At 50.4% G+C, this 25647-nt stretch overlaps 2 protein-coding genes across 2 annotated transcripts; both read right to left on the bottom strand.

The window, feature by feature from the left end:
• Positions 1 to 507: 507 nt before the first annotated feature.
• Positions 508 to 22741, bottom strand: NOP2 (NOP2 nucleolar protein). The gene is made up of 17 exons (XM_029581166.1): positions 22607 to 22741; positions 18616 to 18742; positions 18393 to 18435; positions 18155 to 18252; positions 16385 to 16596; positions 16205 to 16263; positions 15905 to 16020; positions 15585 to 15784; positions 15109 to 15198; positions 14944 to 15031; positions 14563 to 14703; positions 11536 to 11675; positions 11323 to 11412; positions 3842 to 3964; positions 3668 to 3765; positions 1882 to 2012; positions 508 to 894 (listed from the first exon to the last, which is right to left on the bottom strand). Exons 2-17 carry the CDS (start codon positions 18719 to 18721, stop codon positions 659 to 661), a joined length of 1971 nt encoding a protein of 656 aa, XP_029437026.1. The 5' UTR covers positions 18722 to 18742; positions 22607 to 22741; the 3' UTR covers positions 508 to 658.
• LOC115078305 lies at positions 2020 to 3659 on the bottom strand. Its single transcript, XM_029581167.1, has 2 exons — positions 3035 to 3659; positions 2020 to 2959 (listed from the first exon to the last, which is right to left on the bottom strand). Exons 1-2 carry the CDS (start codon positions 3367 to 3369, stop codon positions 2224 to 2226), a joined length of 1071 nt encoding a protein of 356 aa, XP_029437027.1. The 5' UTR covers positions 3370 to 3659; the 3' UTR covers positions 2020 to 2223.
• Positions 22742 to 25647: the final 2906 nt, after the last annotated feature.

Below are 25647 nucleotides of genomic sequence, written 5' to 3'. Positions count from 1 at the left end.
ACCCAGTGATAGATGATCTGTGTGCTCTGCAGCACCATGCGATAAGGCTCCTGCTCTGGAACTCTATAGCACCCGGTGATCGATCTCCTGCTCTCTCTGCAGCACCATGTGATAAGGTTCCTGCTCTGGAACTCTATAGCACCTGGTGATCGATCTCCTGCTCTCTCTGCAGCACCATGCGATAAGCCTCCTGCTCTGGAACTCTATAGCACCCGGTGATCGATCTCCTGCTCTCTCTGCAGCACCATGTGATAAGGTTCCTGGCTCTGGAACTCTATAGCACCCGGTGATCGATCTCCTGCTCTCTCTGCCTCACCATGTGATACGCCTCCTGCTCTGGGACTCTCTCCCCCTCTATAGCACCCGGTGATAGATGATCTCATGTCTGCAGTAGCACAGGATGGCTCTTATTCAAGCCTCAGTGTAGGCTCTCCGTGCTTGCAATGCCAATACTCCTTCTAAAACATATCTTAGAGCTTCTGAACTGATTTTCATAAAACAGCTCAATATAAACCAACATCTGCATTTTAATGACAACAGCCAGCTCTTCAACCCCCCTCGTGCTGAGTAGAGAACAGGAGACAGGAAGAGGGATGACGACAGAAGTTCTGTGCCAGCCACGTTCAGGGCAGCCTGGGGCGCGGGATAAAATTCCTTCCTATTTAACCTTCTTAAAGTTGTGTTTCTTGTTTTTTCCTGTGGGGCTTTTACTACTGAGTCTCTTCTGTTTGTGTAGTGGAGACCTCTTCCTTGCCTGCAGTACCAGTTTCTCCTGGGTCCGCTTCAGTGCTTTTGACCTCTTCCTGACCTTGGCATTGTTTTGTGGCTGCTGGGCAGTGACAGGTACAGGAATCCCTGCAGCTGTGGAGTCAACGTCTACTGTGGGCTCAAACTCTAGAAAAAAACAGGAGAAAACCATGAAAGAGACCCAAACCCTGCACATCTTCTTCTGGGGTTGAAACTGCCAAGGCATTTGTTGCTGCACAGTGCAAGCTTCTTCTTGTAATATAAGATTTCCACATGCACTCAGTGTCTGTCTATAGCGGGGCGTGCGCTGGCCTATTCTTATCTACATAACATTTCAGTCTGGGTTGGAGATTGGCTTTTTCTGGAAAATCTCCATTTCTGTCTTTTCTGGATTCACTTGTAGATCTCTAGCAGTGCTCCTGGGGTAAGGGAATCACCTGGACGCAGCAGGCGTTTAGTTTCAGCCCTGGGGCTCAGGCCACATCCCTGTCTCCTGTCTGCAGGTCGTGTATCTTTACCTGACAGCTGCATTTAATCATATCAGAGTCATTTGCCTACCGACCGCCCCTGGACTTTTGAGAAGAAAGAAAGAGAGGGGAGATTTGATGCAAACATTTAAATATCCAGCAGGCTTCGCCTTTGCCACAGAATGAAAAGCTCTAGGACCTGATGCAAGCATTTTTTCTCTGAGAGGGAGATGGAAGCATGGAACAAACTTCTAGCAGAGACGACAGGAGCAGAATTCAGACAGACAGAGGCAGCTTAGGCTGAGAGGGAGGGAGAAGACCTGTGACAGCACCGGAGGCCGGTAAGGATGGACAGACAGGATGGACAGACTGCTGCTTCACTGCTGACCTGTTCTACATTTTCATTTCAAGCAGAAAAGGACGGAGCTGCTTTGCATTGTATTTTTCTCTTATGGCAGGATGTGGTTTAAAGAAAGAATGAGACTAAGCTGAGCCACAGCTTTCAATCTCCTCCCCCCACTTCAAGAAAATGTGGAAAAGAAGGGTCCCTCCTGCCAGCAGAGGGATGGGGAGAAAGCCCCCCCCCCCCTCTCTAGAGTGAGAGGAAGGAGAGAAAGTCTCCGTGGTCCCCTGGCGAGAGGGGATTCTGGTGCAGTTACCCCCTCACCTTTCAGGAGCTTGGGAATCGTGTTGGAAAACTTCTTGAACTTGGCGACATAGAACCCATCCATGTTGTGTGTGTGTGGGTAGAAGCGGCGCGTCAGCTTCAGCGAGGGGTGGAAGCGGCGTTCCCGGAACCTGCAGAGTGATGAGACATGGGGGGGGGGACGGGACAGCTCGTTTCTCTCTCCAAAGCGATTACATCTCTTCATAATACACAATAAATAAATAATGAAGATAACCAGCCGAAAACAAGATAAGCAAGGCAACTCCAGCACAGCAATATATTAAGAAAATGATAAAGCATATCCTTGTATAGCACTGTGCATCCTCCCATAGTCTACTTATACTACAGGCAGCACTGTATTATATCACCACACCCCGTAAATCCCTGTATTATATCACCACACTGTATTATATCACCACACCCCGTAAATCCCTGTATTATATCACCACACCCCGTGAATCCCTGTATTATATCACCACACCCCGTAAATCCCTGTATTATATCACCACACTGTATTATATCACCACACCTCGTGAATCCCTGTATTATATCACCACACCCCGTAAATCCCTGTATTATATCACCACACCCCGTGAATCCCTGTATTATATCACCACACCCCGTGAATCCCTGTATTATATCACCACACCCCGTGAATCCCTGTATTATATCACCACACCCCGTAAATCCCTGTATTATATCACCACACTGTATTATATCACCACACCTCGTGAATCCCTGTATTATATCACCACACCCCGTAAATCCCTGTATTATATCACCACACCCCGTGAATCCCTGTATTATATCACCACACTGTATTATATCACCACACCTCGTGAATCCCTGTATTATATCACCACATCCCGTGAATCCCTGTATTATATCACCACACTGTATTATATCACCACACCCCGTGAATCCCTGTATTATATCACCACACCCCGTAAATCCCTGTATTATATCACCACACCCCGTGAATCCCTGTATTATATCACCACACCCCGTGAATCCCTGTATTATATCACCACACTGTATTATATCACACCTCGTGAATCCCTGTATTATATCACCACACCTCGTGAATCCCTGTATTATATCACCACACCCCGTGAATCCCTGTATTATATCACCACACTGTATTATATCACACCTCGTGAATCCCTGTATTATATCACCACACCCCGTGAATCCCTGTATTATATCACCACACTGTATTATATCACACCTCGTGAATCCCTGTATTATATCACCACACCTCGTGAATCCCTGTATTATATCACCACACCCCGTGAATCCCTGTATTATATCACCACACCCCGTGAATCCCTGTATTATATCACCACACTGTATTATATCACACCTCGTGAATCCCTGTATTATATCACCACACCCCGTGAATCCCTGTATTATATCACCACACCTCGTAAATCCCTGTATTATATCACCACACCTTGTAAATCCCTGTATTATATCACCACACCTCATAAATCCCTGTATTATTTCACACCTCGTAAATCCCTGTATTATTTCACCACACCCCGTGAATCCCTGTATTATATCACCACACCTCGTGAATCCCTGTATTATATCACCACACTGTATTATATCACCACACCCCGTGAATCCCTGTATTATATCACCACACCTCGTGAATCCCTGTATTATATCACCACACCTCGTGAATCCCTGTATTATATCACCACACCCCGTGAATCCCTGTATTATATCACCACACCTCGTGAATCCCTGTATTATATCACCACACTGTATTATATCACCACACCTCGTGAATCCCTCCTTGCCAAAATCCAGTCCAGTTGGCACCAACTTCACATTTCGTTTCTTCAGGGCATATTCTGTGACCCACTCATTCTCCTCCACCTGTGCTGACAGAGGAGAAAAAGTCATGAATGGCACTAGTGGCGTGGGGGGAGGGATGGAAGAGAGCAGGACTCACAGTGATGGAGCAGGTGCAGTACACGAGGTATCCGCCGGTCTCCGAATCTGCATCTACAGAATCAATGGCACTCAGGAGCAGCTCCTTCTGGAGGTGAGCACAGCGCAGCAAGTCCACCTCCACCTGCAAAGAGAAGAGGAGAACTCAGCACATAGGTAGCAAGGCCTGAGGTGTGCCAGTGCCCAATGCTACTCTCATCACTGCCATACATTACAGAAATTGCTTACCTGATGATTTTGTCTTCCTTAGTATACACAGATGGACTCAGGACCAATGAGTTATGTGCTCCCCTGCCAGCAGATGGAGACAGAGTCAGGTTTCAAATCTGACGTCACCCTAGATACAGCCCTGCAGTGATCTCAGCCCTTCAGTATTCTCTTCAAAAGCCACTGTGGACCTACTAACGAAAAAACGATTAAAATATGATAAAAAATATGATTAAAAAACAGATAGCCGTAACTGTACTCAACCAATCATAAAACAACGAATCCCAGTAAGAATATACCCTGATCCAGGGACTGGATGAAGATTTACCTGTAATGACTTGGATTTGATATCCACTCCACAGGTGATTCCTTAGCACCATTCTTGGGCAGCCGAGGGCAGGATGCTGAGTCCATCTGTCTACACTAAAGAAAACAAAATTATCAGATAAGTAATTTCTCCATTTCCTAGCATGTAACCAGATGGACTTTGCCCAGGAGGGGCCAAGGAGAGAAGGCGTACAGGAACTCTTCTTCCAGCCAGAGCTGAACGAGGGCATCAATTCCGAGGGACCTCTTCTGTGACTGAAAAATCAGGGAACCTTTGCGTTGTGAGGTACGGCCAGCAAGTTGATGGACGGAAAGCCCCAGCGATCCATCAATTGAAAGCCTTTGTCTGAAAACACACACTCTTCTGGATCCAGACTCTTCCTGCTTAGAAAATCTGTTTTGACTTTGTCTTTTCCTGCGATGGGGGGAGGCCAATATCATCTGTAGATGCATTTCCGCCCCCTCCATAAGGAGATTTATCTTCTGCGACACTTGCTGGCTCTTGGTTCCTCCCTGGTGGTTGATGTAGGTTACCATCGTTGCATTGTCCGACATTACACAGACCGCTTGACCCTGGAGTCTGTGGCTGAATTGTAAGTACGCCAGCCTTACTGCCCGGGCTTCCAGGCGATTGATGTTCCAGAGGGCATCTTCTTCCGTCCAATGGCACTGGGCCATGAGTTCCTGACAGTGAGCTCCCCAGCTCTGGAGTCTTGCGTCTTTTGTGAGAACCAGCCAGTTTGGGTAGGACAGCGACATACCCCTTTTTCAGATGAGCCTTCTGCAACCACCACTGGAGGTGAGAGCAGACTCCCATCGGTAAGTGGAGCCAAATCAAATAGTCTTGAGACTACGAGTTCCAATGTGACAGCAGCGAGCACTAAAGTGGGTTCATGTGTTCTCTCGCCCAGGGCACTATTTCCAAGGTTGCTGCCATAAAGCCGAGAACTTGTAGATAGCTCCATACCATTGGGCATATTGTGTTCATCAGCTGACTCACCTGGGACATCAACTTCCTTATCCATGTGGTTGGGAGGAAGACCTTACCCTGCGTGGTGTTGAATTGGACTCTCAGATACTGCAGGAACTGGGAAGGCTTGAGACTGCTCTTATCTAACTTTACTACCCAACCAAGTTCCTGAAGCAAGGACGACACCCTGAGGTCACAGGGAGGCACTCTTCCATGGACTTGACCCAAATCAACCACTCATCCACGTATGGCTGTACCAATATTCCTTCTTTTCTCAATGCTGCCACCCACCATAAGCTTGTAAAATGTTCTGGAGGTGGTGGCTAGGCCAAAGGGCAGTGCCCGGTACTGATAATGGTGACGCAGTATCGCAAAGCATAAGAAGCCTTGGTGTTCTTGACAGATTGGAATACATAGGTAGGCCTCAGATAGGTCCAGGGAAGTTAGGAACTCTCCCGATTGTATGGACATTATCACAGAGCATAAGGTTTCCATGCAGAAATAACTCACTCATAGGTGACTGTTGACACTCTTGAGGTCCAGGATGGGGCAAAAACAACCTTCCTTCTTGGGTACGAAGAAATAGATGGAGTAATGCCCCATATTTTCCTGGGATTATATCCTAAAGTAACAATTTATTGTAATAACTTATTTCAATTACAAAAATGTTTTAATAAAGATCTCTTTACAATTATTTGTATTTTTAATATACAAAGGAATACATATTTCCAAATAACATTGAATATTAAAAAAACATCCATCCATACACACACATTAAAAATACTTATCTCTCTCGTAGTGAAATTCCTTTTCTCCGTTACTATTGAGAAAACTCATTTCTTCTTCACAAACCTTCATAATACTCCCGACATGTTTCACCTTCTCACAGGCTTCTTCAGGTGAGTATATTTCAATTCACTACTGAACCCATATCTTCCAAACAATCTTCCCAAGTATCCCCATGCATATATTTTCTCAAATCCCGACTTTTATTTATCAAAATCTCCACCGAATGAATGTAATTCTCACTCAATTTTTCTCTCTTCTAATTGCTTCTTCACCAAAGAAGCACACAGACACTCACTTTCTTCTAGCATCTCAAGGGATGATTAAACTCGCCACCTTTCTTCTTAGTGTTTCACCGCCATACCTCCCAGGCATTTAAGAAACAGGTAATCTGCTAAGAAGAAGTAGTGAGCTTTTGTGGACTGTTCAAGGTGGCAAGTTTAACCGTCCCTTGAGATGCTAGAAGAAAGTGAGCGTCTGTGTGCTTCTTTGGTGAAGAAGCAATTAGAAGAGAGAAAAATTGAGTGAGAATTACATTCATTCGGTGGAGATTTTGATAAATAAAAGTTGGGATTTGAGAAAATATATGCATGGGGATACTTGGGAAGATTGTTTGGAAGATATGGGTTCAGTAGTGAATTGAAATATACTCTCCTGAAGAAGCCTGTGAGAAGGCGAAACATGTCGGGAGTATTATGAAGGTTTGTGAAGAAGAAATAAGAGTTTTCTCAATAGTAACGGAGAAAAGGAATTTCACTACGAGAGAGATAAGTATTTTTAATGTGTGTGTATGGATGGATGTTTTTTTAATATTCAATGTTATTTGGAAATATGTATTCCTTTGTATATTAAAAATACAAATAATTGTAAAGAGATCTTTATTAAAACATATTTTTGTAATTGAAATAAGTTATTACAATAAATTATATGTCACTATAGGATATAATCTGATTGATGGTGTGATATATCATTAAATTTGCCAGGATTGTTTAGTGTATTTTCCTGGGGCATAGGTACTGGGATAGCTGCCCTCTTCCTGAGGAGCTTTAAAAGAGTAATCTCCACTGCCTGCTTTTTGTGCTGGGAGTGGCAAGGAGACATCATGAATACTTGAGGAGTGCTGAGAAATTCCAGAGCATGTCCTTCTCGTATGACTTCCAGTACCCATTTGTCCGAAGTGATCTCGACCCACCATTGGTAAAAGTGTGACAGTCGACCCCCTATCTCCTTGTTCCGAAGGTGGGTTGGTAAAATTTCATTGGGAAGTTCGGGACAAGCCTGACCCAGAACCTGCCCCTCTCGGGCTGTCGACTTCGAAAGGACAGTTCTCTCAAAGGGCTGAGACCTTGGAAATGTCAAGTTTTTGTAGGGGCGAAAACGTTGGGAGCCCTTGAACCGGCCACTCATAGGCTGCAACTGCTTCCTCCTATTTTCCGGTAACCAAGGAACTGGAGATTCACCCTATTTACTGGCCAGTTTTTCCAATTTGTTTCCAAATAGGAGTGATCCTTTAAAGGGCATCTTTGTAAGGTTGGCCTTTGAGGTTGCATCGGCTGACCTATTCCGCAGCCATAGATGTCTTCTGGCCACCTGAGGCCCTTCCTCTGGCTGAAGTACGGATTAAACAGAGCCTGTGTTGGCTACAAAGGCAGCAGCGGGTTCCATGGCTCTAGGCCTCACCCTCAAGTCATCCACCTCCTGAGAGAGAAGAAGGCACGAACGAGCTACCAGGGCACAAGAAGAAGCAATCTGTAAGGTCATGGCTACTGCGTCAAAGGCTTACTTAAGGATGGACTCAGTCTACCGTGCACATCCTTTAAGGTCGCTCCTCCTTCCACTGGGAGTTGTTCTCTTAGAGACGGCGCAGACTAGTGCATCAGTTTAGGGAAACGCAAATGCTCTCTCACTGCTGGGTCCATTAAGTATAGAGCTTGTAACATTTGGCCCCCTTTAAAACTTGATTCTGTGGCATCCCATTCCAGGTCAATCAACTCCTGGATTGCTTCCAGTACTGGAAAGTAGCAAGAGGCTTTCCGCAGGGAAATGAGAATGGGATTCTTCTTTGGTTCCGTCACAGGGTCCATGCCAGGAACTCCCAGCATCTTCAGGGTCTGGGAAACCAGGGCTGGCAATTCGTCTCTATGGAAAAACCATAACATGGTCTGATACGGTTCCAACCCAGGGGGGGGGGGGGGGGGGGATTTCCTCATTTTCCAAGGAATCTGAGTCCTTCTCTTCGTCTGTGCCATCCGAGTCCCTACCAGGGATGCCCTTGGTCAGGCGAGGATTGCCTCGGGGTCTGCCGGTAAGACTGGGAGAGGGAGGGGCTGCCAGCTGAGGTTCCATCCAGACAGGGGCAAACTAGGTAGTAGACTGCGCCTGCACAAAGGCTTGTAGTCCCTGGAAAACTTCCACCCAAGAAAAGGCCACAGGTCCATGCCTAGCCCAGGGGGGGGTCCAGCTGAGTTCCCCTCTCCCACAGATGACCCAGTCAAGGGGGTACTGAGATCCGGAGTACTTCAAGTTAAGGCTGTGACCAACCCAGCATCTGAATGGAGGAGCCTGGCGTAGCAAAGTCTGAGGAGGCCCTCAAAGTGCTGACAGGTTGGAACCCAGGTCAGGCCGTGAAGCCCTAATATGATCCTGGTACGTACAGGGAACGATGCATTTGATCGGCTCGCACCTATAAATTGTATGCAAAAGGCACGCGATGAGGCGCATGCTCAGCGCGTGCACACAGCTCTTCCTATATCGCGCGTACACGTGCCGTTACACGCACAGTGCGGGCGCAGAGTCAACAGTGTGCGTACCGTCCCTACAGAGGGCAGTACTGCATGCACAGAAACTCACTCAAGATGGCGCCGACGTGGCCTTCCAGGAGATGTGCCAAGCAGGGCCTAGCCCCCCGCTCGGAAGCCCACTTCCCCTTGGCCTCAGGGGAGTGGGAATGACGTAGGTACGGCGCGTCGAGCACAGAAACTGCAGGAAAACTTACCAAAAATCCCTCCAATCATCTCTGAACTTACCTGGGTCAGCGCTTACCGGCTGAGTAGAGAGAAGGTCTCTGGCTGCGGTGGGAGAGGGCTTTGGCCTTCACCGCTACGTTCGGCTTCCTGCACCCACTGCCTTTCAGCTGCTTCAGAAGCAAAGTCCACGCCGGGAACCGGCTACCGGACCAAGGTCCAGCTCTGAGGGATCTGGGAAATCACCTCAGGAACTCTCAACTGGGGGAGGGACCTTTAGCTTTCACTACAGGAGAGCGGGGCTCAATTTTCTCTCCAATTTAAATGTAGAATTTCTCCTTCCAAAAGTACAACAATCCCTATAGGGAGAAGTCTGTCCACCATCTGCTGGAGACTGAATGCTGGAGGGCTGAGGTCGCTGCAGGGCTGTATCTAGGGTGACGCCAGCTTTGAAACCTGACAAGCAGATCGATACTGTAACGTGCGGTTGAAGATTTCCCTTCGGTAACTCGCTGGGAGCGCACAATTCGGACGCGCAAGGCGATCCGGCGATACAGTCTCCAGTTTCACGCGTCCTTAGCGCTTCTTGAAACCGACCCGTAACCTTTCCCGCACGCAGCATGTAAATGATATGTAAATGAACGAATTAGCTATTCCCTCCGATACTGTGACGCGCGCTCAGACTATCGCTTTTTTTCCCTGCCGATTTGCCGCGCGTTTAACCTGTTAGTTTACCGCCTACCCCTACCCCTGCGTTAGAGGCAGGAGTAAGGGTAAGCGGCAAACTTTCCCCCAGCCCCCGCTCACCTGCCCTGGTCGCGTCCATGGGTGCCGGTCTCCGGGGTAGCCCCAGTCCTCTCCCTCCTCCCAAAGCAAAAAAAAAGCGAAAAAAAAAATCCAATGCGGCCCCACCACTTCGGCGGAGACGGCAGGATAAAGCGAGACGGACTTTGGGGGGAGACGGCAGTGTAAAGCGAGACAGACCACGGCGCAAGGAGAGGAGGAGAGAGAAGACGCGACTTACTCCAGCCAGCCCTCCTCCTCCGGACAGCGGCTCCTCTGCCTCCCAGCTGCCAGCGAAGATAGACGCCCGAATGGGTAGGCCCCTCGTGCAATTTGACCTCAAGGCGTCACGTCACGACGTTTGGCGTCACGGCATGCGACGTCACGTCTTGAGCAGCCAATTGCACGCATAGGGGCCGCTTTCCCACGTGCGATGCGTCTGTCTGACAGCTGGAGGCTGGAGCCGCGGTCGTTGCCGATGTCCGGAGGGGGGGGGGGGCTGCAAAAGTAAGTCGCTTCGTCGCTTTAAACTGCCCCCCCCTCCTCCCGGAGCAAGGCTGCTTTTCGCGCCCTGCTTCGGGAGGAGAGGAGAAGGGACTGCAGGCCCGAGCCTAGGATTGCCCGTCTCTCCCCTCGCTCTCTTGCTACTTTTTTGGTTTTGTTTTTTTTGCTTCGGGAGGAGGGGACAGGACTGGAGCTGCACCGGAGACCGGACGCGGCCAGGGCAGGTGAGCGGGGGCTGGGGGAAAGTTTGCCGAGCATCGGGGAACATAACTGTCCACTTCCTGTTACCTGTCATTTGAAATGACAGATACCAGCGCGGCCGTGAAGCGTTAGGCCCGCGCACCCAGGATACTGTATAGGCGCTCTATACAGTAAAATGGGTTGCGCGGGCCTAACCTTCGCCTAACGCTTCGCAGCCGCGGCATGCATTTGCATGCAATTAGAAGAGAGTATCGGGCGGTAGGTGAAGAGAACTGTGCGTGTGGGGAACGAGGGTGCGCCTGACACTGCCGCACTCTTTCTAACGTGGCCTTAGAGTATCGATCTGTCTGTCTCCATCTGCTGGCAGGGGAGCATAACCCATTGGTCCTGAGTCTATCTTGGTAGACGCTAGGAAACCCACAATATCCCCTCCCCAGCACCTCCGCTTGTGCCCCATGCCCTCAAATTCTCTGCCTGACCCAGTGTGCCCCTGTGTCTGTTCCCAGGTCCCAGCACCTTTGCAAGCCTCAGGCTGCCTCCTCATGTCTTGCTCCCATGCTCACTGCCTAGCCCATGGTCCCTCCCCCCCGCCCAGGTCCTAACCTTCCCCTCCACCTTCCTGAAGCTTTATTACCTATCCCGGAGTGCCCTCAATGTGTCTATTCAAATCCCCGCGCTCTCACCACATCTCTATCCCAACCTTCCCCCACCTCTCAGCTCATTGCCCAGTCTGAGTGATACCTTGTTGGTTTTGACCGTGGGGTCCTTAGAGATGACTCCAGTGCCGCTGCAGGGGGCATCCAGGAGAACGCGATCAAAGCCGCCACAGACCTGCGGGGTAGAGAGGAGATGCCAGTGAGCGCTTGACTGCAGAGTCATGCAGAGGTGCCGTGGCTATAGTGCAGCCACGCAGGGGCGCAGCCACGCAGGGGCGCAGCCACGCAGGGGCGCTACCTTGGGGAACTGGCGGCCATCGTAATTGCTAACAACAGTGTTGGTGACTCCCAAACGGTGCAGGTTGCCCACAACGCTCCTCAGACGCTCGGAGCTGGCATCATTGGCAAGGATCATGCCAGTGTTCTTCATCAGCTGGGCTGCGAAATGGAGCAGGAGAAGATGTTGAAATTGCACAAACTAAAGAAGCACAGAAAACAAACAAAACCCAAAAAATGGAGATTAACCATACGAGCAAAAGGTAGAAGTGCCTTCTATGCACAAAACCCCCCAAAAAACAACCAACCACTAAACCCCTGGCCAGTTAAACCTCCCCCCACATCCCCCAATAAAACTACTATAAAAATTATTTGGTAGCATCATTCAACTTACTTGGAAGTGAGGTCTGGGGTCTATCATTAACCCAAAACTATACAGAAAGGGACAGAACCCCTGCACCTCCAGTTCTGTAAAGGATCCTCCATGTCCTCAGCAACAGATGAGGACCAGGACATTTCCCCTTACTACTCACCCTGCAAACGAGAGAGCGAGAGAGCGAGCGAGCGCGAGAGCGAGAGAGAGAGAGAGAAGCAGACACCAGCGAGCCACCAGGACACAGCAGGAAGCAATCTGCAGGGTCACTGCTGTCCCGTCAAAGGCTTGCTTAAGGATGGACTCTTGCCGTCTATCATGTGCATCCTTCAAGGCCGCTCCTCCCTCTACTGGGATAGTTGTTTGCTTTGAAATGGAGCAGACCAGGGAGTCCATTTTCGGGAAACGCAGCCGATAGCCTCTGGGTCCAGTGGGTACAGGGTCTCCAGTGCCCGGCCTCCTTTAAAGCTGCCTTCCGGGGCGTCCCATTCCAGGCCAATTAACTCCTGGATGGCTTCCAGCACTGGGAGATAGCAAAAGGCTTTCCGTACTCACACCAGGATGGGGATTTTCTTTGGTTCCGACATAGGGTCTGTGCTGGGAGCTCCCAGTCTTCAGGGTCTGGGAAAGCAGTCCCGGCAATTCATCTCTGTGGAAAAACCGTAACATGGTCCGGTATGGCTCCAAGCCGTCCTCCAATGAGCCTGCATACCCTTCGTCGTCCGTGGTGTCTGGGTCCCTGTCAGGGATACCCTTGGTGAGGCGAGGCACGCCCCTAGGCAATACTAATAGGCTGGGAGGACAAGACTCAGTCCGGGCAGGGGCAGCAGCTGACTGCGCCTGAACAAATGCTTGAAGGCCCTGAAAGAATTCCACCCAAGAGAAGGTCACTGGGTCCATGCCTAGGCCAGGGGGGACTGGGGTAGACGCCGCTGAACTGCCCTCTCCCAAGGAGGACGCAGTCCCGGGATTGTTCAAATCCAGGGTAGTACCGGGTAAGGTCATGGCTGACCCATCCTCCGACTGGGAGGGGCCGGACTTGGAGAAGTTCTGACAGCCCAGCCCTCCCTGGGCCTCCTCACAGCGCTGACACAGGAAGGATTCAAGGTCAGACTGTGCAGCCCTAAACTGGCAGGCAGCACAAAGGGAGCGTCGCTTGTGTTTCTCTGCTGCCGGAGCCTTAGTTCATTGCAGGTTGTGCGTTCAGCGCTTGAATTCGAGCGAGCACAAATCCACCCCGACGCGCCTAAGTCTAAGCACCAGGTGCTGCACGAATGTATGCGTGTAGTTACACGCGTAGGTACGTGCACGGTTATGCGCACAGGTGAGCACGTACCTATGCGCGCAGTAGGGCCGACTCGCACAGAGTATACTGACGGTCAACTGGGGAAACTGGCACCGCACAAAATTGCACAAAAGATGGTGCCACTGCGGCCTGCCTCACCCAGCCTGAAGCAGGGCCCATCAGAGGGCCGCTCAACCCTCTCAGAAACCCCCTTCCCTTGCCCCAATAGGATTGGGAACGTCGTCGGCACAGCGGAGGAAGGACTTACTGGAGCCCTGCCACGTCTCTGAATCGGAGGAGCTCTTCTTTTACTTACCTGGGCTCAGCGCTTACCGGCAGGGTACAGAGACGGTCTCCGGCTGCGGGGGGGAGGAGGGGAAGAGGGCTCAGGCCATCATCGCCACGCTCGGCTTCCTGCACCCGCTGCCTTAGCAGCAAAGTCCATGCCCAAGAACCGGGTACCGGACCAAGGCAAACATCCGAGGGATCTGGGAAATCACCTCAGGAACTCTCAGCTGGGGAGGGACCATTAGGAGAACGGGGCTTGATTTTACTCCAATTTAAAGGTAAAATTTCCTCTTCTAAAGAGTACTGTGCTCCCAATAGGGAAGGCACAATACAAATCTGCTAGGAGATGGAGAGATACTGAGCGGCTGAGGTCACTGCAGGGCTGCATCTAGGGTGACGTCAGCTTTGAAACTGACTCAGTCTCCATCTGCTGGCAGGGGAGATTAACTCACTAGTCCTCAGTCTACCTGGCTACACGCTAGGAAAATGCTTTTCCCCTGCACTGTACAAAATGCAAAGAGAGAAGAGACGCACATTTCCCAAAGCTGAGAGAGAAAATCACAGACTTCCCACAAAAGAAGGAGCAGGAAAACCTGCGTCTAATCCTGGGGGAAAGAGGAGAAACAGCAGCGAGAGCAGCAGAGTCTGTGGGATCCTGCCCCCGGGCCAGAACCAGGATCTGAGCAGAGACAATCCGGACCAGCACCAGAACCTGGATCTGAGCAGAGAGAATCTGGATCAGTACCAGAACCTGGGCATTATCTTGAACATTTCTCTTGTGCATTTTGTAATTCTTTATCCAATTTATGTTTTTTGACAACAAATGAAGAGATTGGCAAGACCCAGAAAATTCTTGAATGAGCGAAACCAACAGAGAGAGAGAGAAATTGAGACAGGAAACAGATTTTCCAGCACATGAAGGTTTAAACTGATCCCCTGAATACTTCAGGCTCTTGCAGTTCTGAATGAGCTATAAAGAGATGATGGGGTGCAGGATGTTTCTAACACACAGCACGGTATAGGATGGCAATCGCTTGCAGTCAGAATGAGAGAGATCTCGTGGAATAGCACGCGGGTGGGGGAGGAGCACATAGTTTACTTACCTATGTAACTGGTCTTCCCTCCAGGGGCACAGCACATGTCCAAAATCTTCTCGTTCTCCTGTGGTGCGAGGGCCATGACAGGCAGCAGGCTAGAAGCGCCCTGCAGCATGTAGTGTCCAGCAAGATACTCTGGGGTCGCACCTACAGGACAGGACACAGACTAACGGGTCATCATCTTACAGCTGGAAGATAAATGTAATCCCTGGCCACAGGAGATGAGGCCAAGTCTCACCCACACGCGTGCGCAGTAAGGAAGTAGGAGGAAGGCATAAGACAGGGTGCAGCTGCTGCGTGACCCAGTGGTTTTTGGACAGGAAGCTGCACGGCTATGCAGGGACCTTTGATGGTTTTAGTTTGACAGTGAATTTATTGGGCTCTCACCAATGGGTACAGAGGAGTCGTAGATCACTAGCCCGGTTTTTGACCACTTGCCAAGGGGGTCCAGGTTCACGCCACGATTAATAAGCACCTGCATGGAGAGAGAGAGACGGATGAAGCACAGGTACAGTGGGGCAGAGGGTGAAGGTGAGGGAGCTGGCACGGTACCTGCGCAAGGTCTCGTCTCCGTGTCTTCAAGGTGTTGGCTCTGATGGTCACAGGCCGCTGCACCTCATTGGCCTCTAAGAAGTCTACCAACTGCCGAGGAAGGGAAAAGAATAAACATGCGAGAGCCGGAGAAGGGAAAACAATAAACATGCGACATGAGAATAAAGGAGCAGAAGGGAAAACAATAAACATGCGACATGAGAATAAAGGAGCAGAAGGGAAAACAATAAACATGCGACATGAGAATAAAGGAGCAGAAGGGAAAACAATAAACATGCGACATGAGAATAAAGGAGCAGGAGAAGGCAAAACAATAAACATGCGACATGAGAATAAAGGAGCAGGAGAAGGCAAAACAATAAACATGCGACATGAGAATAAAGGAGCAGGAGAAGGCAAAACAATAAACATGCGACATGAGAATAAAGGAGCAGGAGAAGGCAACCTGCAGGAGGGGGGAAGTTCACCCCGCTCACCTCAGACACCGGGAACAGCTCCATCAGCTTCTCGATCAGGAAGTCTCCATAGCTGAAATAGGTAGCCAGGTCCTTGCGCAGCAGTGCCAGATACTCCTGTCTCGTGCGCTCTGCTTCCCGCCGAGCCACAAAGTCCTGCAGCACCTCCACATTGTCCCGGATCCGCTGATGGATCACGTGGAGGTCAGAAGAGTGCAGAGGTGAGGCCAGGAGTCAAGAGCAGCAACAGAGACACAAAATCATACCCAGCCCCGCCCGCCACCGGGAGCCCCCCCTTGGTACAGATGGGTGGTGGAGGGAAAGCAGAACAAAAAGGATATCGGTCTCTTGAATCTCCTGACTGCTGGGGAGAACAAACGTTTCCTCCACGTCCACATTCAGTGCCAGGTCTGGAGCCACAGTTTCCTCTTCATGGCCTCCAGAAGTGGAGTCTTGCCTGCAGGGAGGCAAAGATGAGTTACTGCACCCCCCCATCCATAAAGAGGGCCCCACCCTCTCTTACCTGGAGGAGCCCAACTCCTCCTCCACCAAAACCTGATGTCTCACTGCCCAAGATATTGTAACACTGAAACCTTGATGTCAGAGCTCCCACAGGCACCTCCCTCTTCCCTTTCACTCACCTTCCCCATTTCTCCTGCAGCACTTTCAGCTTTTGAGCAGATTTTTCAATCGGCAACAGCTAGACATGAAAGAAAAGCAAGCAAATGGCTGTAAGTCTGTCCTTCACCACAAACCGATGGTACCAGCGAGTACCCCTGCAATGCGCTCAGCCACCGACGGCAGGGGGGCTCAGGGCTCACCTCTTCCTCACTGTCCGAGGAGGCTCCGTAATCATCCACTAGGTCCTCCTCGTCACTGCTCCCCAGGGAGGCGCGTTCACGGCCCGAGAGCAGATCAGAGCCCAGCTGGGCACTCTCTGCTGACTGCGTCCGCTTCCGCTTGGCTGGCGTCAGCCACTCTGCATTCTCGTCGCTAAAGCCGTGAGCATGGACTCGCTGCTGCTTCTTGCGTGCTGTACCAGAGCAAAATATGCACCGTGTGACAAGAAAGCAAGGCAGGCCCTTCTTACTTAAGCCATTCACATTCCTCTGTGCTCTGAAAAGAAGCGTAAAGCATCTGCAACTGGGAGAGGCAACACAAGGGAGAGCCAGAGGAGACGAGAGAGGGAAGAGACAAGGGTAACGGGAGAGCCAGAGGAGACGAGAGGGGGAAAGAGGCAAGGGTAACGGGAGAGCCAGAGGAGACGGGAGAGGGAAGAGGCAAGGGTAACGGGAGAGCCGAGGAGACGAGAGAGGGAAGAGGCAAGGGGAACGGGAGAGCCAGAGGAGACGAGAGAGGGAAGAGGCAAGGGGAACGTGAGAGCTGAGGAGACGAGAGAGGGAAGAGGCAAGGGGAACGGGAGAGCCAGAGGAGATGAGAGAGGGAAGAGGCAAGGGGAACGGGAGAGCCAGAGGAGACGAGAGGGGGAAGAGGCAAGGGGAACGGGAGAGCCAGAGGAGACGAGAGAGGGAAGAGGCAAGGGGAACGGGAGAGCCAGAGGAGACGAGAGAGGGAAGAGGCAAGGGTAACGGGAGAGCCAGAGGAGACGAGAGAGGGAAGAGGCAAGGGTAACGGGAGAGCCAGAGGAGACGAGAGAGGGAAGAGGCAAGGGTAACGGGAGAGCCAGAGGAGACGAGAGAGGGAAGAGGCAAGGGTAACGGGAGAGCCGAGGAGACGAGAGAGGGAAGAGGCAAGGGTAACGGGAGAGCCAGAGGAGACGAGAGAGGGAAGAGGCAAGGGTAATGGGAGAGCCAGAGGAGACGAGAGAGGGAAGAGGCAAGGGGAACGTGAGAGCTGAGGAGACGAGAGAGGGAAGAGGCAAGGGGAACGTGAGAGCTGAGGAGACGAGAGCAGCATGCATTTTCCTTTTGGGCAGGGATGGGCACTTTTCTATTTTAATACAAGGCCACATTGTCGTCTGTACTGGGACCAGGGTCCCTTGGAGCTCCAGTCCAGTGGTGGTGGGGGGGAGATCCCCCTTGGGCTGCCAGCCCAGTGGTTTTACTAGTGGGGTTCCCTCAGGGCCTAAGTCGGGGGGTGGGGATTTCAGTGTTAAAGCATTTGTCCTCTCCTGTGTTACATAGGGACTTGTCCGTAGCAGAAACCGCCCAAATCTCTTAGCGTCCTACACTGCTGCTTCACCTCGGCAGCCTTGGGGTCGTGGAGCGGGTGCTCCTTCTTTAAGAGGCTGCTGCATAAGCTCTGTAACGAGTCCTGCTGGGCCAGAAACGAGAGCCAGCGAGCGCGTGGGGAAGCCGACAACTATGCTCCAGCCACTATCAGCTGCTGAACGTGAGGTCCGTGCAAGACTTGGGCTCTGGAGGAGAAGTGGTGCCCCAGTACTGCTCCCAGGCCATTCCTGGCAGAAAAAGCCCAACGAGCCAGCGCTCTATCATGTGCACGGGACACCGGGCTCTTACTGATTAGGTGTGGCCTGTGAGAGGAGGGGGCCGGAGGAGTGTCCCGTGCTCCACAGGCCACAGTTTGCCCACCCTTAAATCAACAGCTTCATGACGCAGGACCGTTCCCACCTGTTCCAGGTTTATCATCTTGTGGGGCGCAGGTCTCCTGGATGCCGGCAGTCTTCCTGTCTGCAGGAGTGGGGACGTCCTGGCAGCGTTTTGCAGCTCTGCACAAATATAAAGAATGTGCTGGACGCATTAGCTAAAAGCTCAGGACAAGGGAGGGAAACCAGGTCTGGCTGCAAGAGAAGCCATCTTTCCCTCCAAGCCTGCCCCTGCCTCTCCCATTCCCCCACCCAATGCTCACCGCTTCCTGGCGCGGCTGGACAAACGCTTGGAAGAGCAATCGGCTGCAGAGAGAGAAAAAGTGGAGCATTAGTAAGGAGTCAGATGAACAATTCTGATCTAAAGCTCCCTGCAGAGGAGGAGGATTATCCCTCACTCACAGGTATTTGATTAAAATAAAATGCAGACTCCCCACACATTAACATGAAAGCAGAGGGGGGTGGATTCCTCTCTCTCTCACTCACCAGCAGGTACGAACTTGCTCAGCTCAGTCTCAGCTCCCTTCTGCTTCCGTGTTTTGCGCCCAGGCCCGCGTCGCTCCTTCCTGCTGGGGTCCAGTTTCCGCCCCATTCTGCCACTGTGCTCTCGAGTCTGAAAGAGAATTGCCAGCTCCCTGTCAGCAGCGTTTAACATGCAGGAAAGAAAAGTGTCGTGCTCAGAAACCGGCCATCCCAGGAGCCCTGCGAGGGGTCTGCGAGGGGTCTGAAAGAGAATTACCAGCTCCCTGTCAGCAGCGTTTAACATGCGAGAAAAGTGTCGTGCTCAGAAACCGGCCGTCCCAGGAGCCCTGCGAGGGGTCTGCAAGAGAATTACCAGCTCCCTGTCAGCAGCGTTTAACATGCGAGAAAAGTGTCGTGCTCAGAAACCGGCCATCCCAGGAGCCCTGCGAGGGGTCTGCAAGAGAATTACCAGCTCCCTGTCAGCAGCGTTTCGCATGCAGGAAAGAAAAGTGTCGTGCTCAGAAACCGACCATCCCAGGAGCCCTGCGAGGGGTCTGCAAGAGAATTACCAGCTCCCTGTCAGCAGCGTTTAACATGCGAGAAAAGTGTCGTGCTCAGAAACCGGCCGTCCCAGGAGCCCTGCGAGGGGTCTGCAAGAGAATTACCAGCTCCCTGTCAGCAGCGTTTCGCATGCAGGAAAGAAAAGTGTCGTGCTCAGAAACCGACCATCCCAGGAGCCCTGCGAGGGGTCTGCAAGAGAATTACCAGCTCCCTGTCAGCAGCGTTTAACATGCGAGAAAAGTGTCGTGCTCAGAAACCGGCCGTCCCAGGAGCCCTGCGAGGGGTCTGCAAGAGAATTACCAGCTCCCTGTCAGCAGCGTTTCGCATGCAGGAAAGAAAAGTGTCGTGCTCAGAAACCGGCCATCCCAGGAGCCCTGCGAGGGGTCTGCGAGGGGTCTGCAAGAGAATTACCAGCTCCCTGTCAGCAGCGTTTCACATGCAGGAAAGAAAAGTGTCGTGCTCAGAAACCGGCCATCCCAGGAGCCCTGCGAGGGGTCTGTCTCTCTTACAGGTGGGTGTGCAAACCAGAGCCCCAGTAGTGGGTTCCATAACCACTCTGGAATTTGCCCAGAGTCATCCACCTCCCGAGAGAGGAGCAGGCACAAACAAGCTATCAGGGCACAGAAGAAATCAGTGAGGTCATTGCTATTGCGCCAAGGCCTGTTTAAGGATGGACTCCATCTGTCCATCGTGAGGATCCTTTAAAGCCGCTCCTCCCTCCAATGAGATCATTGTTCACTTAGAGATGGCACAGACCAGCGCATCCACTTTAGGGAAACGGTTCTGTCGCTGCCAGATCCAGTGGGTATAGAGCTTCTAACGCTCATCCACCTTTAAAACTTGCTTCTGGGGCGTCCCATTCCAGGTCAATCAACTCCTGGATGGCTTCCAGTACTGGAAAGTAGCAAGAGGCTTCCCATAGGGAAATCAGAATGGGATTCTTCTTTGGTTCCGTCATAGAATCCGCCCCAGGAATTCCCCGGTATCTTCAGGGTCTGGGAAACCAGGGCCAGCGATTAGTCTATGGAAAAACTGTAACACGGTCCGATACGGCTCTAAACTGGGGGGGATTTCCCCATCTTCCAAGGAATCTGGATCCTATTCTTCGTCCGTGCCGACCGGGTTCCTGCCAGGGATAACCTTGGTGAGGTGAGGTATGCCTCGAGTTCTGCCGATAAGACTGGGAGAGGGAGGGCTTACCAGCTGAGGTTCTGTCCGGACAGGGGAAAATGAAGTAGCAGACTGCGCCTGTCCGAAGGCTTGAACGAATCCCACCCAAGAGAAGGCAGTCGAGTCCATGCCTAGCCCAGGAGGTACTGGGCTAGGCATGGGGTAGGTGCCGCTAAATTTTCCTCTGTCACAGATGACCCAGTCCCACGGTTACTTGGATCCGGGATATTTCCGGTTAAGGCTGTGGCTGACCCATCCTCTGAATGGGAGGAGCCGGGCTTAGTAAAGTCCGGGGAGGCCCAACTCTCCCTGGGCCTCCTCACAGAGCCGACATAAGCAAGAATCCAGGTCAGTCTGTGCAGCCCTAACGTGAGCAGCAGCGCAGAGAGAAAGACGCTTGTGTTTCTTTGCTGTCAGAGCCACTGGCGACAGTAACTGCATGTTCAGATGGCTTGCACTTAAAATGTTATGCAGACAGATTCCGGGCGCCTGCGTGGGCTGCAGCGAGGCGCATGCACAGCCCATGCACCCAGCTTTACTTGTATTCTGCACCTAGTAAGTTGTGCGTGTACATACGCGTGTGCAGAGCCAACACGCACTGAGCATACCGAAGCTCTATGGTGGGAAATACAGGCACAAAAACGCACGTAAGATGGTGCCGCTGCGGCCTAACACACGGTGTGCCAACCAAGCCTAAAGCAGGGCCTAGCCTATCAGGGGGCCACTAAACCTGCTCGGAAGCCCATTTCTCCTTACCCCAATGGGATCGGGAATGACTTCTTTACGGCACGCCGAGCAAGGAGACCAGGGGAAATCTTACCAAAACCCCTACAATGTCTTTGAATCGGGAGGAAACCCTCTTTTTTTTTCCCCACTTATCTAGGCTCAGTGCTTACCAGCTAAGTCCAGAGACGGTCTCCGGTTGTGGGAGAGTGGGCTTTGGCAGTCACCGCCACGCTTGGCTTCCTGCACCTGCTGCCCTTCAGCTGCTTCAGCAGCAAAGTTCACGCCGTGACCCAGGTACTGGACCAAGGCAAACATCTGAGGGATCTGGGAAATCACCTCAGGAATTCTCATCTGGGGGAGGGACCTTTAGGTATCACTGCAGGAGAGCGAGATGCAACCTTTTCTCCAATTTAAAAGTAGAATTTCTACTTCCAAAAGGTACAGCGATCCCCATAGGGAAAGCACGTCCACATCTACTGAAGAAGGAGAAATACTGAATGGCTGAGGTCATGCAGGGCTGTATCTACAGAGTCAGATTTCAAAGCTGAAGTCGCCATCTCCATCTGCTGGCAGGGGAGCATAAACTCACTGTTCCTAAGTCCATCTGGCTACACGCTAAGAAAAAAGAATCATACAAACTCCTCATGTGATTTTGCTGAGCACAGAGAGAACCAGTGCACAACAGATGCCAACCTTTGTATCAAAGGCAGCACCTGAGGAGGATAACCCTTTCTGCACTAACCTAAGAATTACATCAACATGAAGAAAAGGTGACATAGAGATGACTTCAAATCCTGCCTCTCTCCCATAGTCCAAGTCACTTTATCTCCTGTTGCCTGAGGCCAGAACTTATTGATTAGGGTATGTGTAAGTAAGTCAGGCTCATATGTGCCAAGCGGATTTTAAAAGCCACAGAGATACACGAGTATCTCCCTCAGCACACACATCTTGAAAGTTTTCAAACAGAGGCTGGGGGAGGTCTGGGAGTGAATATTTCATGGCATAAACCTAAGATGTGCACATAAATTGCAAACAACCAATGCACGCTTAGGTCCCCTGCTGTGTAAGTTAAAATGTGAAGCAAACTAGGCAAATCTGTAGGATTGTTAAGGGTCAAGGCTAACTAGGGGGGAGTGAAGGAGGACCTCTTTTAACCGGATGAACCGGTAAAACTGGGATTAGCATCAGCACACGGCACTTTTAAAAATCCCCCGATTTATGCAGTAGAAGCAGAATTTGTGCACACACCCATTTAAAAGTTTGGCGGACATACGCCCACAGGCAATGATTGGTTACCATCCATATGTAATTTATTTTATAGCACTCTTGTTTAGGCTGTTATATAAAACTCTGAAATAAATACTGAAAGGCACGGGTCGACCAGGTGGCTCGCCAACACCAAACCGGGCTCCCCTTCATCCCTTTCCCCACCCCTCGCCCCTCAGTCTTCCCACCCGGGCACCTTCATCCCTCCTCCATCAGGATTTTCTATCCTTCCTATCTCCTCCCCTCCGCCTCGGATCCCTTGCACTCGGTCTCCGGGCAGGAATGCACATACCAAGCTCCCTTGTTCTTCCCTGGAACCACGCGCTCCTCGCTTCCGCCCATAACTCCAAATCTATTGGGCGGCTCATATCACGTGACAGCCAGGTCTTTTTCTCGCGCTTGCTGATGACGTCATCGATTTTTATACACGCCCACCTGGGGCTGCATTTGTGGTGTGGAGCGAGCGGGTCCCCAGGCCTGCCGCAACGTCGCTTCCCGTGACGCGTGTGCAGATCATAATGTCGCGTCTTCCTTACGCGAGACGCCTCTTTGACGGCCCTCCGCGTGGGCACGTGGTGGTGCTCACGTTCCCCTCGCAGGACTTTGGATTTAGCCTCTTTTGCGTGCGTTTTTGAAAAATCGGTTCTGAGCTGGCCGGGGTTCTTGGCATCAAAAGCTGCCAGAGGGGCGGGTGCAGGGGCAGATAATCAGCACACAGAACTCTACAGTGCTGCCCCCTACCTTTAATAATCGTCTCTTTCCCATCCTACACCCCTGCTCCTACCACCTTTACATACTACAGCCCCTCTCCACCATTTTTCATTTATTAAAACTTAATATCCCATCTGATAACACGTTACCCAAGCTGCAACACTTTTTTTTTAAATTTATACTATATTAGATTTTCAAACAACTTAATATTGTAAAAAATCAAGAAAATATTTTTGTTTAGAAAAAGAAAACAAGATAAAAAGTTCCTTATTGCCATAAATACAGCAAAACAAAAATATTTAGTCATTATGGGAGGATATTTCAAAATATATTAGGAAAACTGTAATCTTAATTTACAGAAAAAAGGAGAAAATATACTTGCTTTGCAGTTTAATATCTCAGCCTTGTTCTTTGTCTACCAGAAAGGACTCCAAGTGGGAAGGGTCTTGAAAGATACATTTATTCTTCTGGTGGACTACTGAACATTTCAAGGTCATTTTAGATAGAATGTTGCCCCTAATGACAACAGTCTAGGCTTTAAAGCCAAAGATTGTTTCCACCTTAGTTGTCACCTGAGCTACGTTGGGAAATACTTGGATCCTTTGTCCACAGAACATATAATCTTTATTAGCAAAATATTTTTGTAAGACCTGATTTTTATCCATTTCTCTACAAAAAGTAACTAAAAGGGTTGCCCTTTGTGGTATATCATCAAGGGATGGTTCAAAAAATGAAGTTAAATTAGGAGAATGCTGGACAAGGTCCATACTCTTTTGTCGCACTTGGGTCCTTAATCTGGATTTTGGAATATAATATATCTTTGATGTGCTTGCCTTATCAATTGTTGAAATAGATAAGATCTCTACAAGATACTTTTTTAGTAATTCAGTGGCAGATAGCAATCTGGATTCAGGCAAATGTAAAAATCTTAGGTTTCTATTACGATTTTCATTTTCCAGATTTTCATCTTGTCTATGAATCAATAAACCACCCTTTATAAAGGAATTATTAGCATCCTGAAGTGCAGCTACTTGAACTGACATAGTTTTACCATATTCTTCTAATTGGATCAAACAATTATTATGCATTTCAATTATATTTTTAAATTTGTCAATAGTTTTTCTATTCTGCTCAATTGAATTAGACATTATCTTCTGAAGGTTATCTCGAGCCCTCCATACATCTCACAGAGTAATATTCTGGGGGTCTATGGGTTCCATGACCGCTTCTTGAGGTCCGGTACCCACTTGACCCCCCTTCTCTCTCTATTCCTAATTACATTAGACTGTACGCAATTAGAGTTCTCCATTTCTTTTAAACCAATAGGACTACTCTGGGTTGTAGGGCTGTGTTTTGCCATCTTAGATTGAGATAACTGCTGTGGCCCTTGACTTTCTGGGGATTCCAAAGAGAAAGATATTACAGGGATAGACCCTGGAATAGGGTAACTTATCCCTCTTGCAACGTGCGAGTCCATAGGTCCCCTCACAGGAGCACCCGGGGAGGACATCCAAACTTTAACTTGTCTTTTCCTACCCATAAAGGTAGGATAAAGTAAAAAAAAAAACCCAAAAACTTGAGAAGGGGCGCGCGGCTTTGGCTGCACACCACAGCTTTCTCAAATTTAAACCACAGGTAATCCGTCCCCGGCTGATGACATCACTGGTGGGGGGCTACAGGCAGGTTCGCTGATGTCACTTTCGGCTGAGACACTGCAAGGGTAGGAGTCCCAGACTCAGTCCCTGCCAAAAACCTCTTTCGAGGGGTCTCTCCTCCAAGCTCCACCAGTTTTACAGCTTAAGACTGCCCATTTGCACCCACTTTATTCCACCACCTGAACACCTTCCAGATAGGATTGGCAACTTTTCCATAGACCAGGACTGGACACTTGAGGATTTGGGGGGGGGGGGGAGAAATAGTACCCCCTCATTTGCATAAATTTTAGATCTTGCCAGTGAACTGCTTAACAGTGTAAGTATCTGCAGACCCACTGGGAGCTGAGGGCTGTACTATGCACCACCTCCTCTCCCACTGTTGTCCAATCACAGCATGGAAAAGGAGGCAGGGATACAGCACAGCTCTGCTCCCAGAGGCTCCAACTTGCCTTTCTCTTTCTCTACCTAAGAAGCTGTGGGAAAAGGAGGATCCACCTGCAAAATTGGTTCTTACCTGATAATTTTCATTCCTGTAGTACCACAGCTCAGTCCAGACGCCTGGGCACAGAGGCTTCTGTCTGCACCTCCCAGCAGGTGGTTAGAGCCTGGTGGGGTCATCCCTTCTGGTGTGTGAGGCTTGAAAGAAGGGGATCAGGGACTCTGTTTGTCGGATCCCTGCCCGGACAGGGCTTATACCTGGAGGTTCTGGATCACGCACCCTGTGGGATCGTCGCAACCTGTCGCCTTCAGGAGGCGCCTGCTGCTTTTTTAAGGAAAGTGTCCCTTTCTCCTTTCCTCAGCAACATCAGAAGGGATGACCCCCACCAGGGTCTAACCACCTTCTGGGAGGTACAGATAGAAGCCTCTGTGCCCAGGAGGCTGGACTGATCTGGGTTCGTACAGGGAACGGATATTTAGTGTCTGGTCAGTACTTCTGACTGGACACTGTACAGAATGACAAAACCTG

This window comes from Rhinatrema bivittatum, chromosome 16 (assembly GCF_901001135.1).
Source record: "Rhinatrema bivittatum chromosome 16, aRhiBiv1.1, whole genome shotgun sequence".
In the NCBI taxonomy this organism is placed as follows: Eukaryota; Metazoa; Chordata; class Amphibia; order Gymnophiona; family Rhinatrematidae; genus Rhinatrema; species Rhinatrema bivittatum.
Note: the sequence above shows the minus strand (reverse complement) of the source record. Positions and strands in the feature narration are given on the sequence as shown.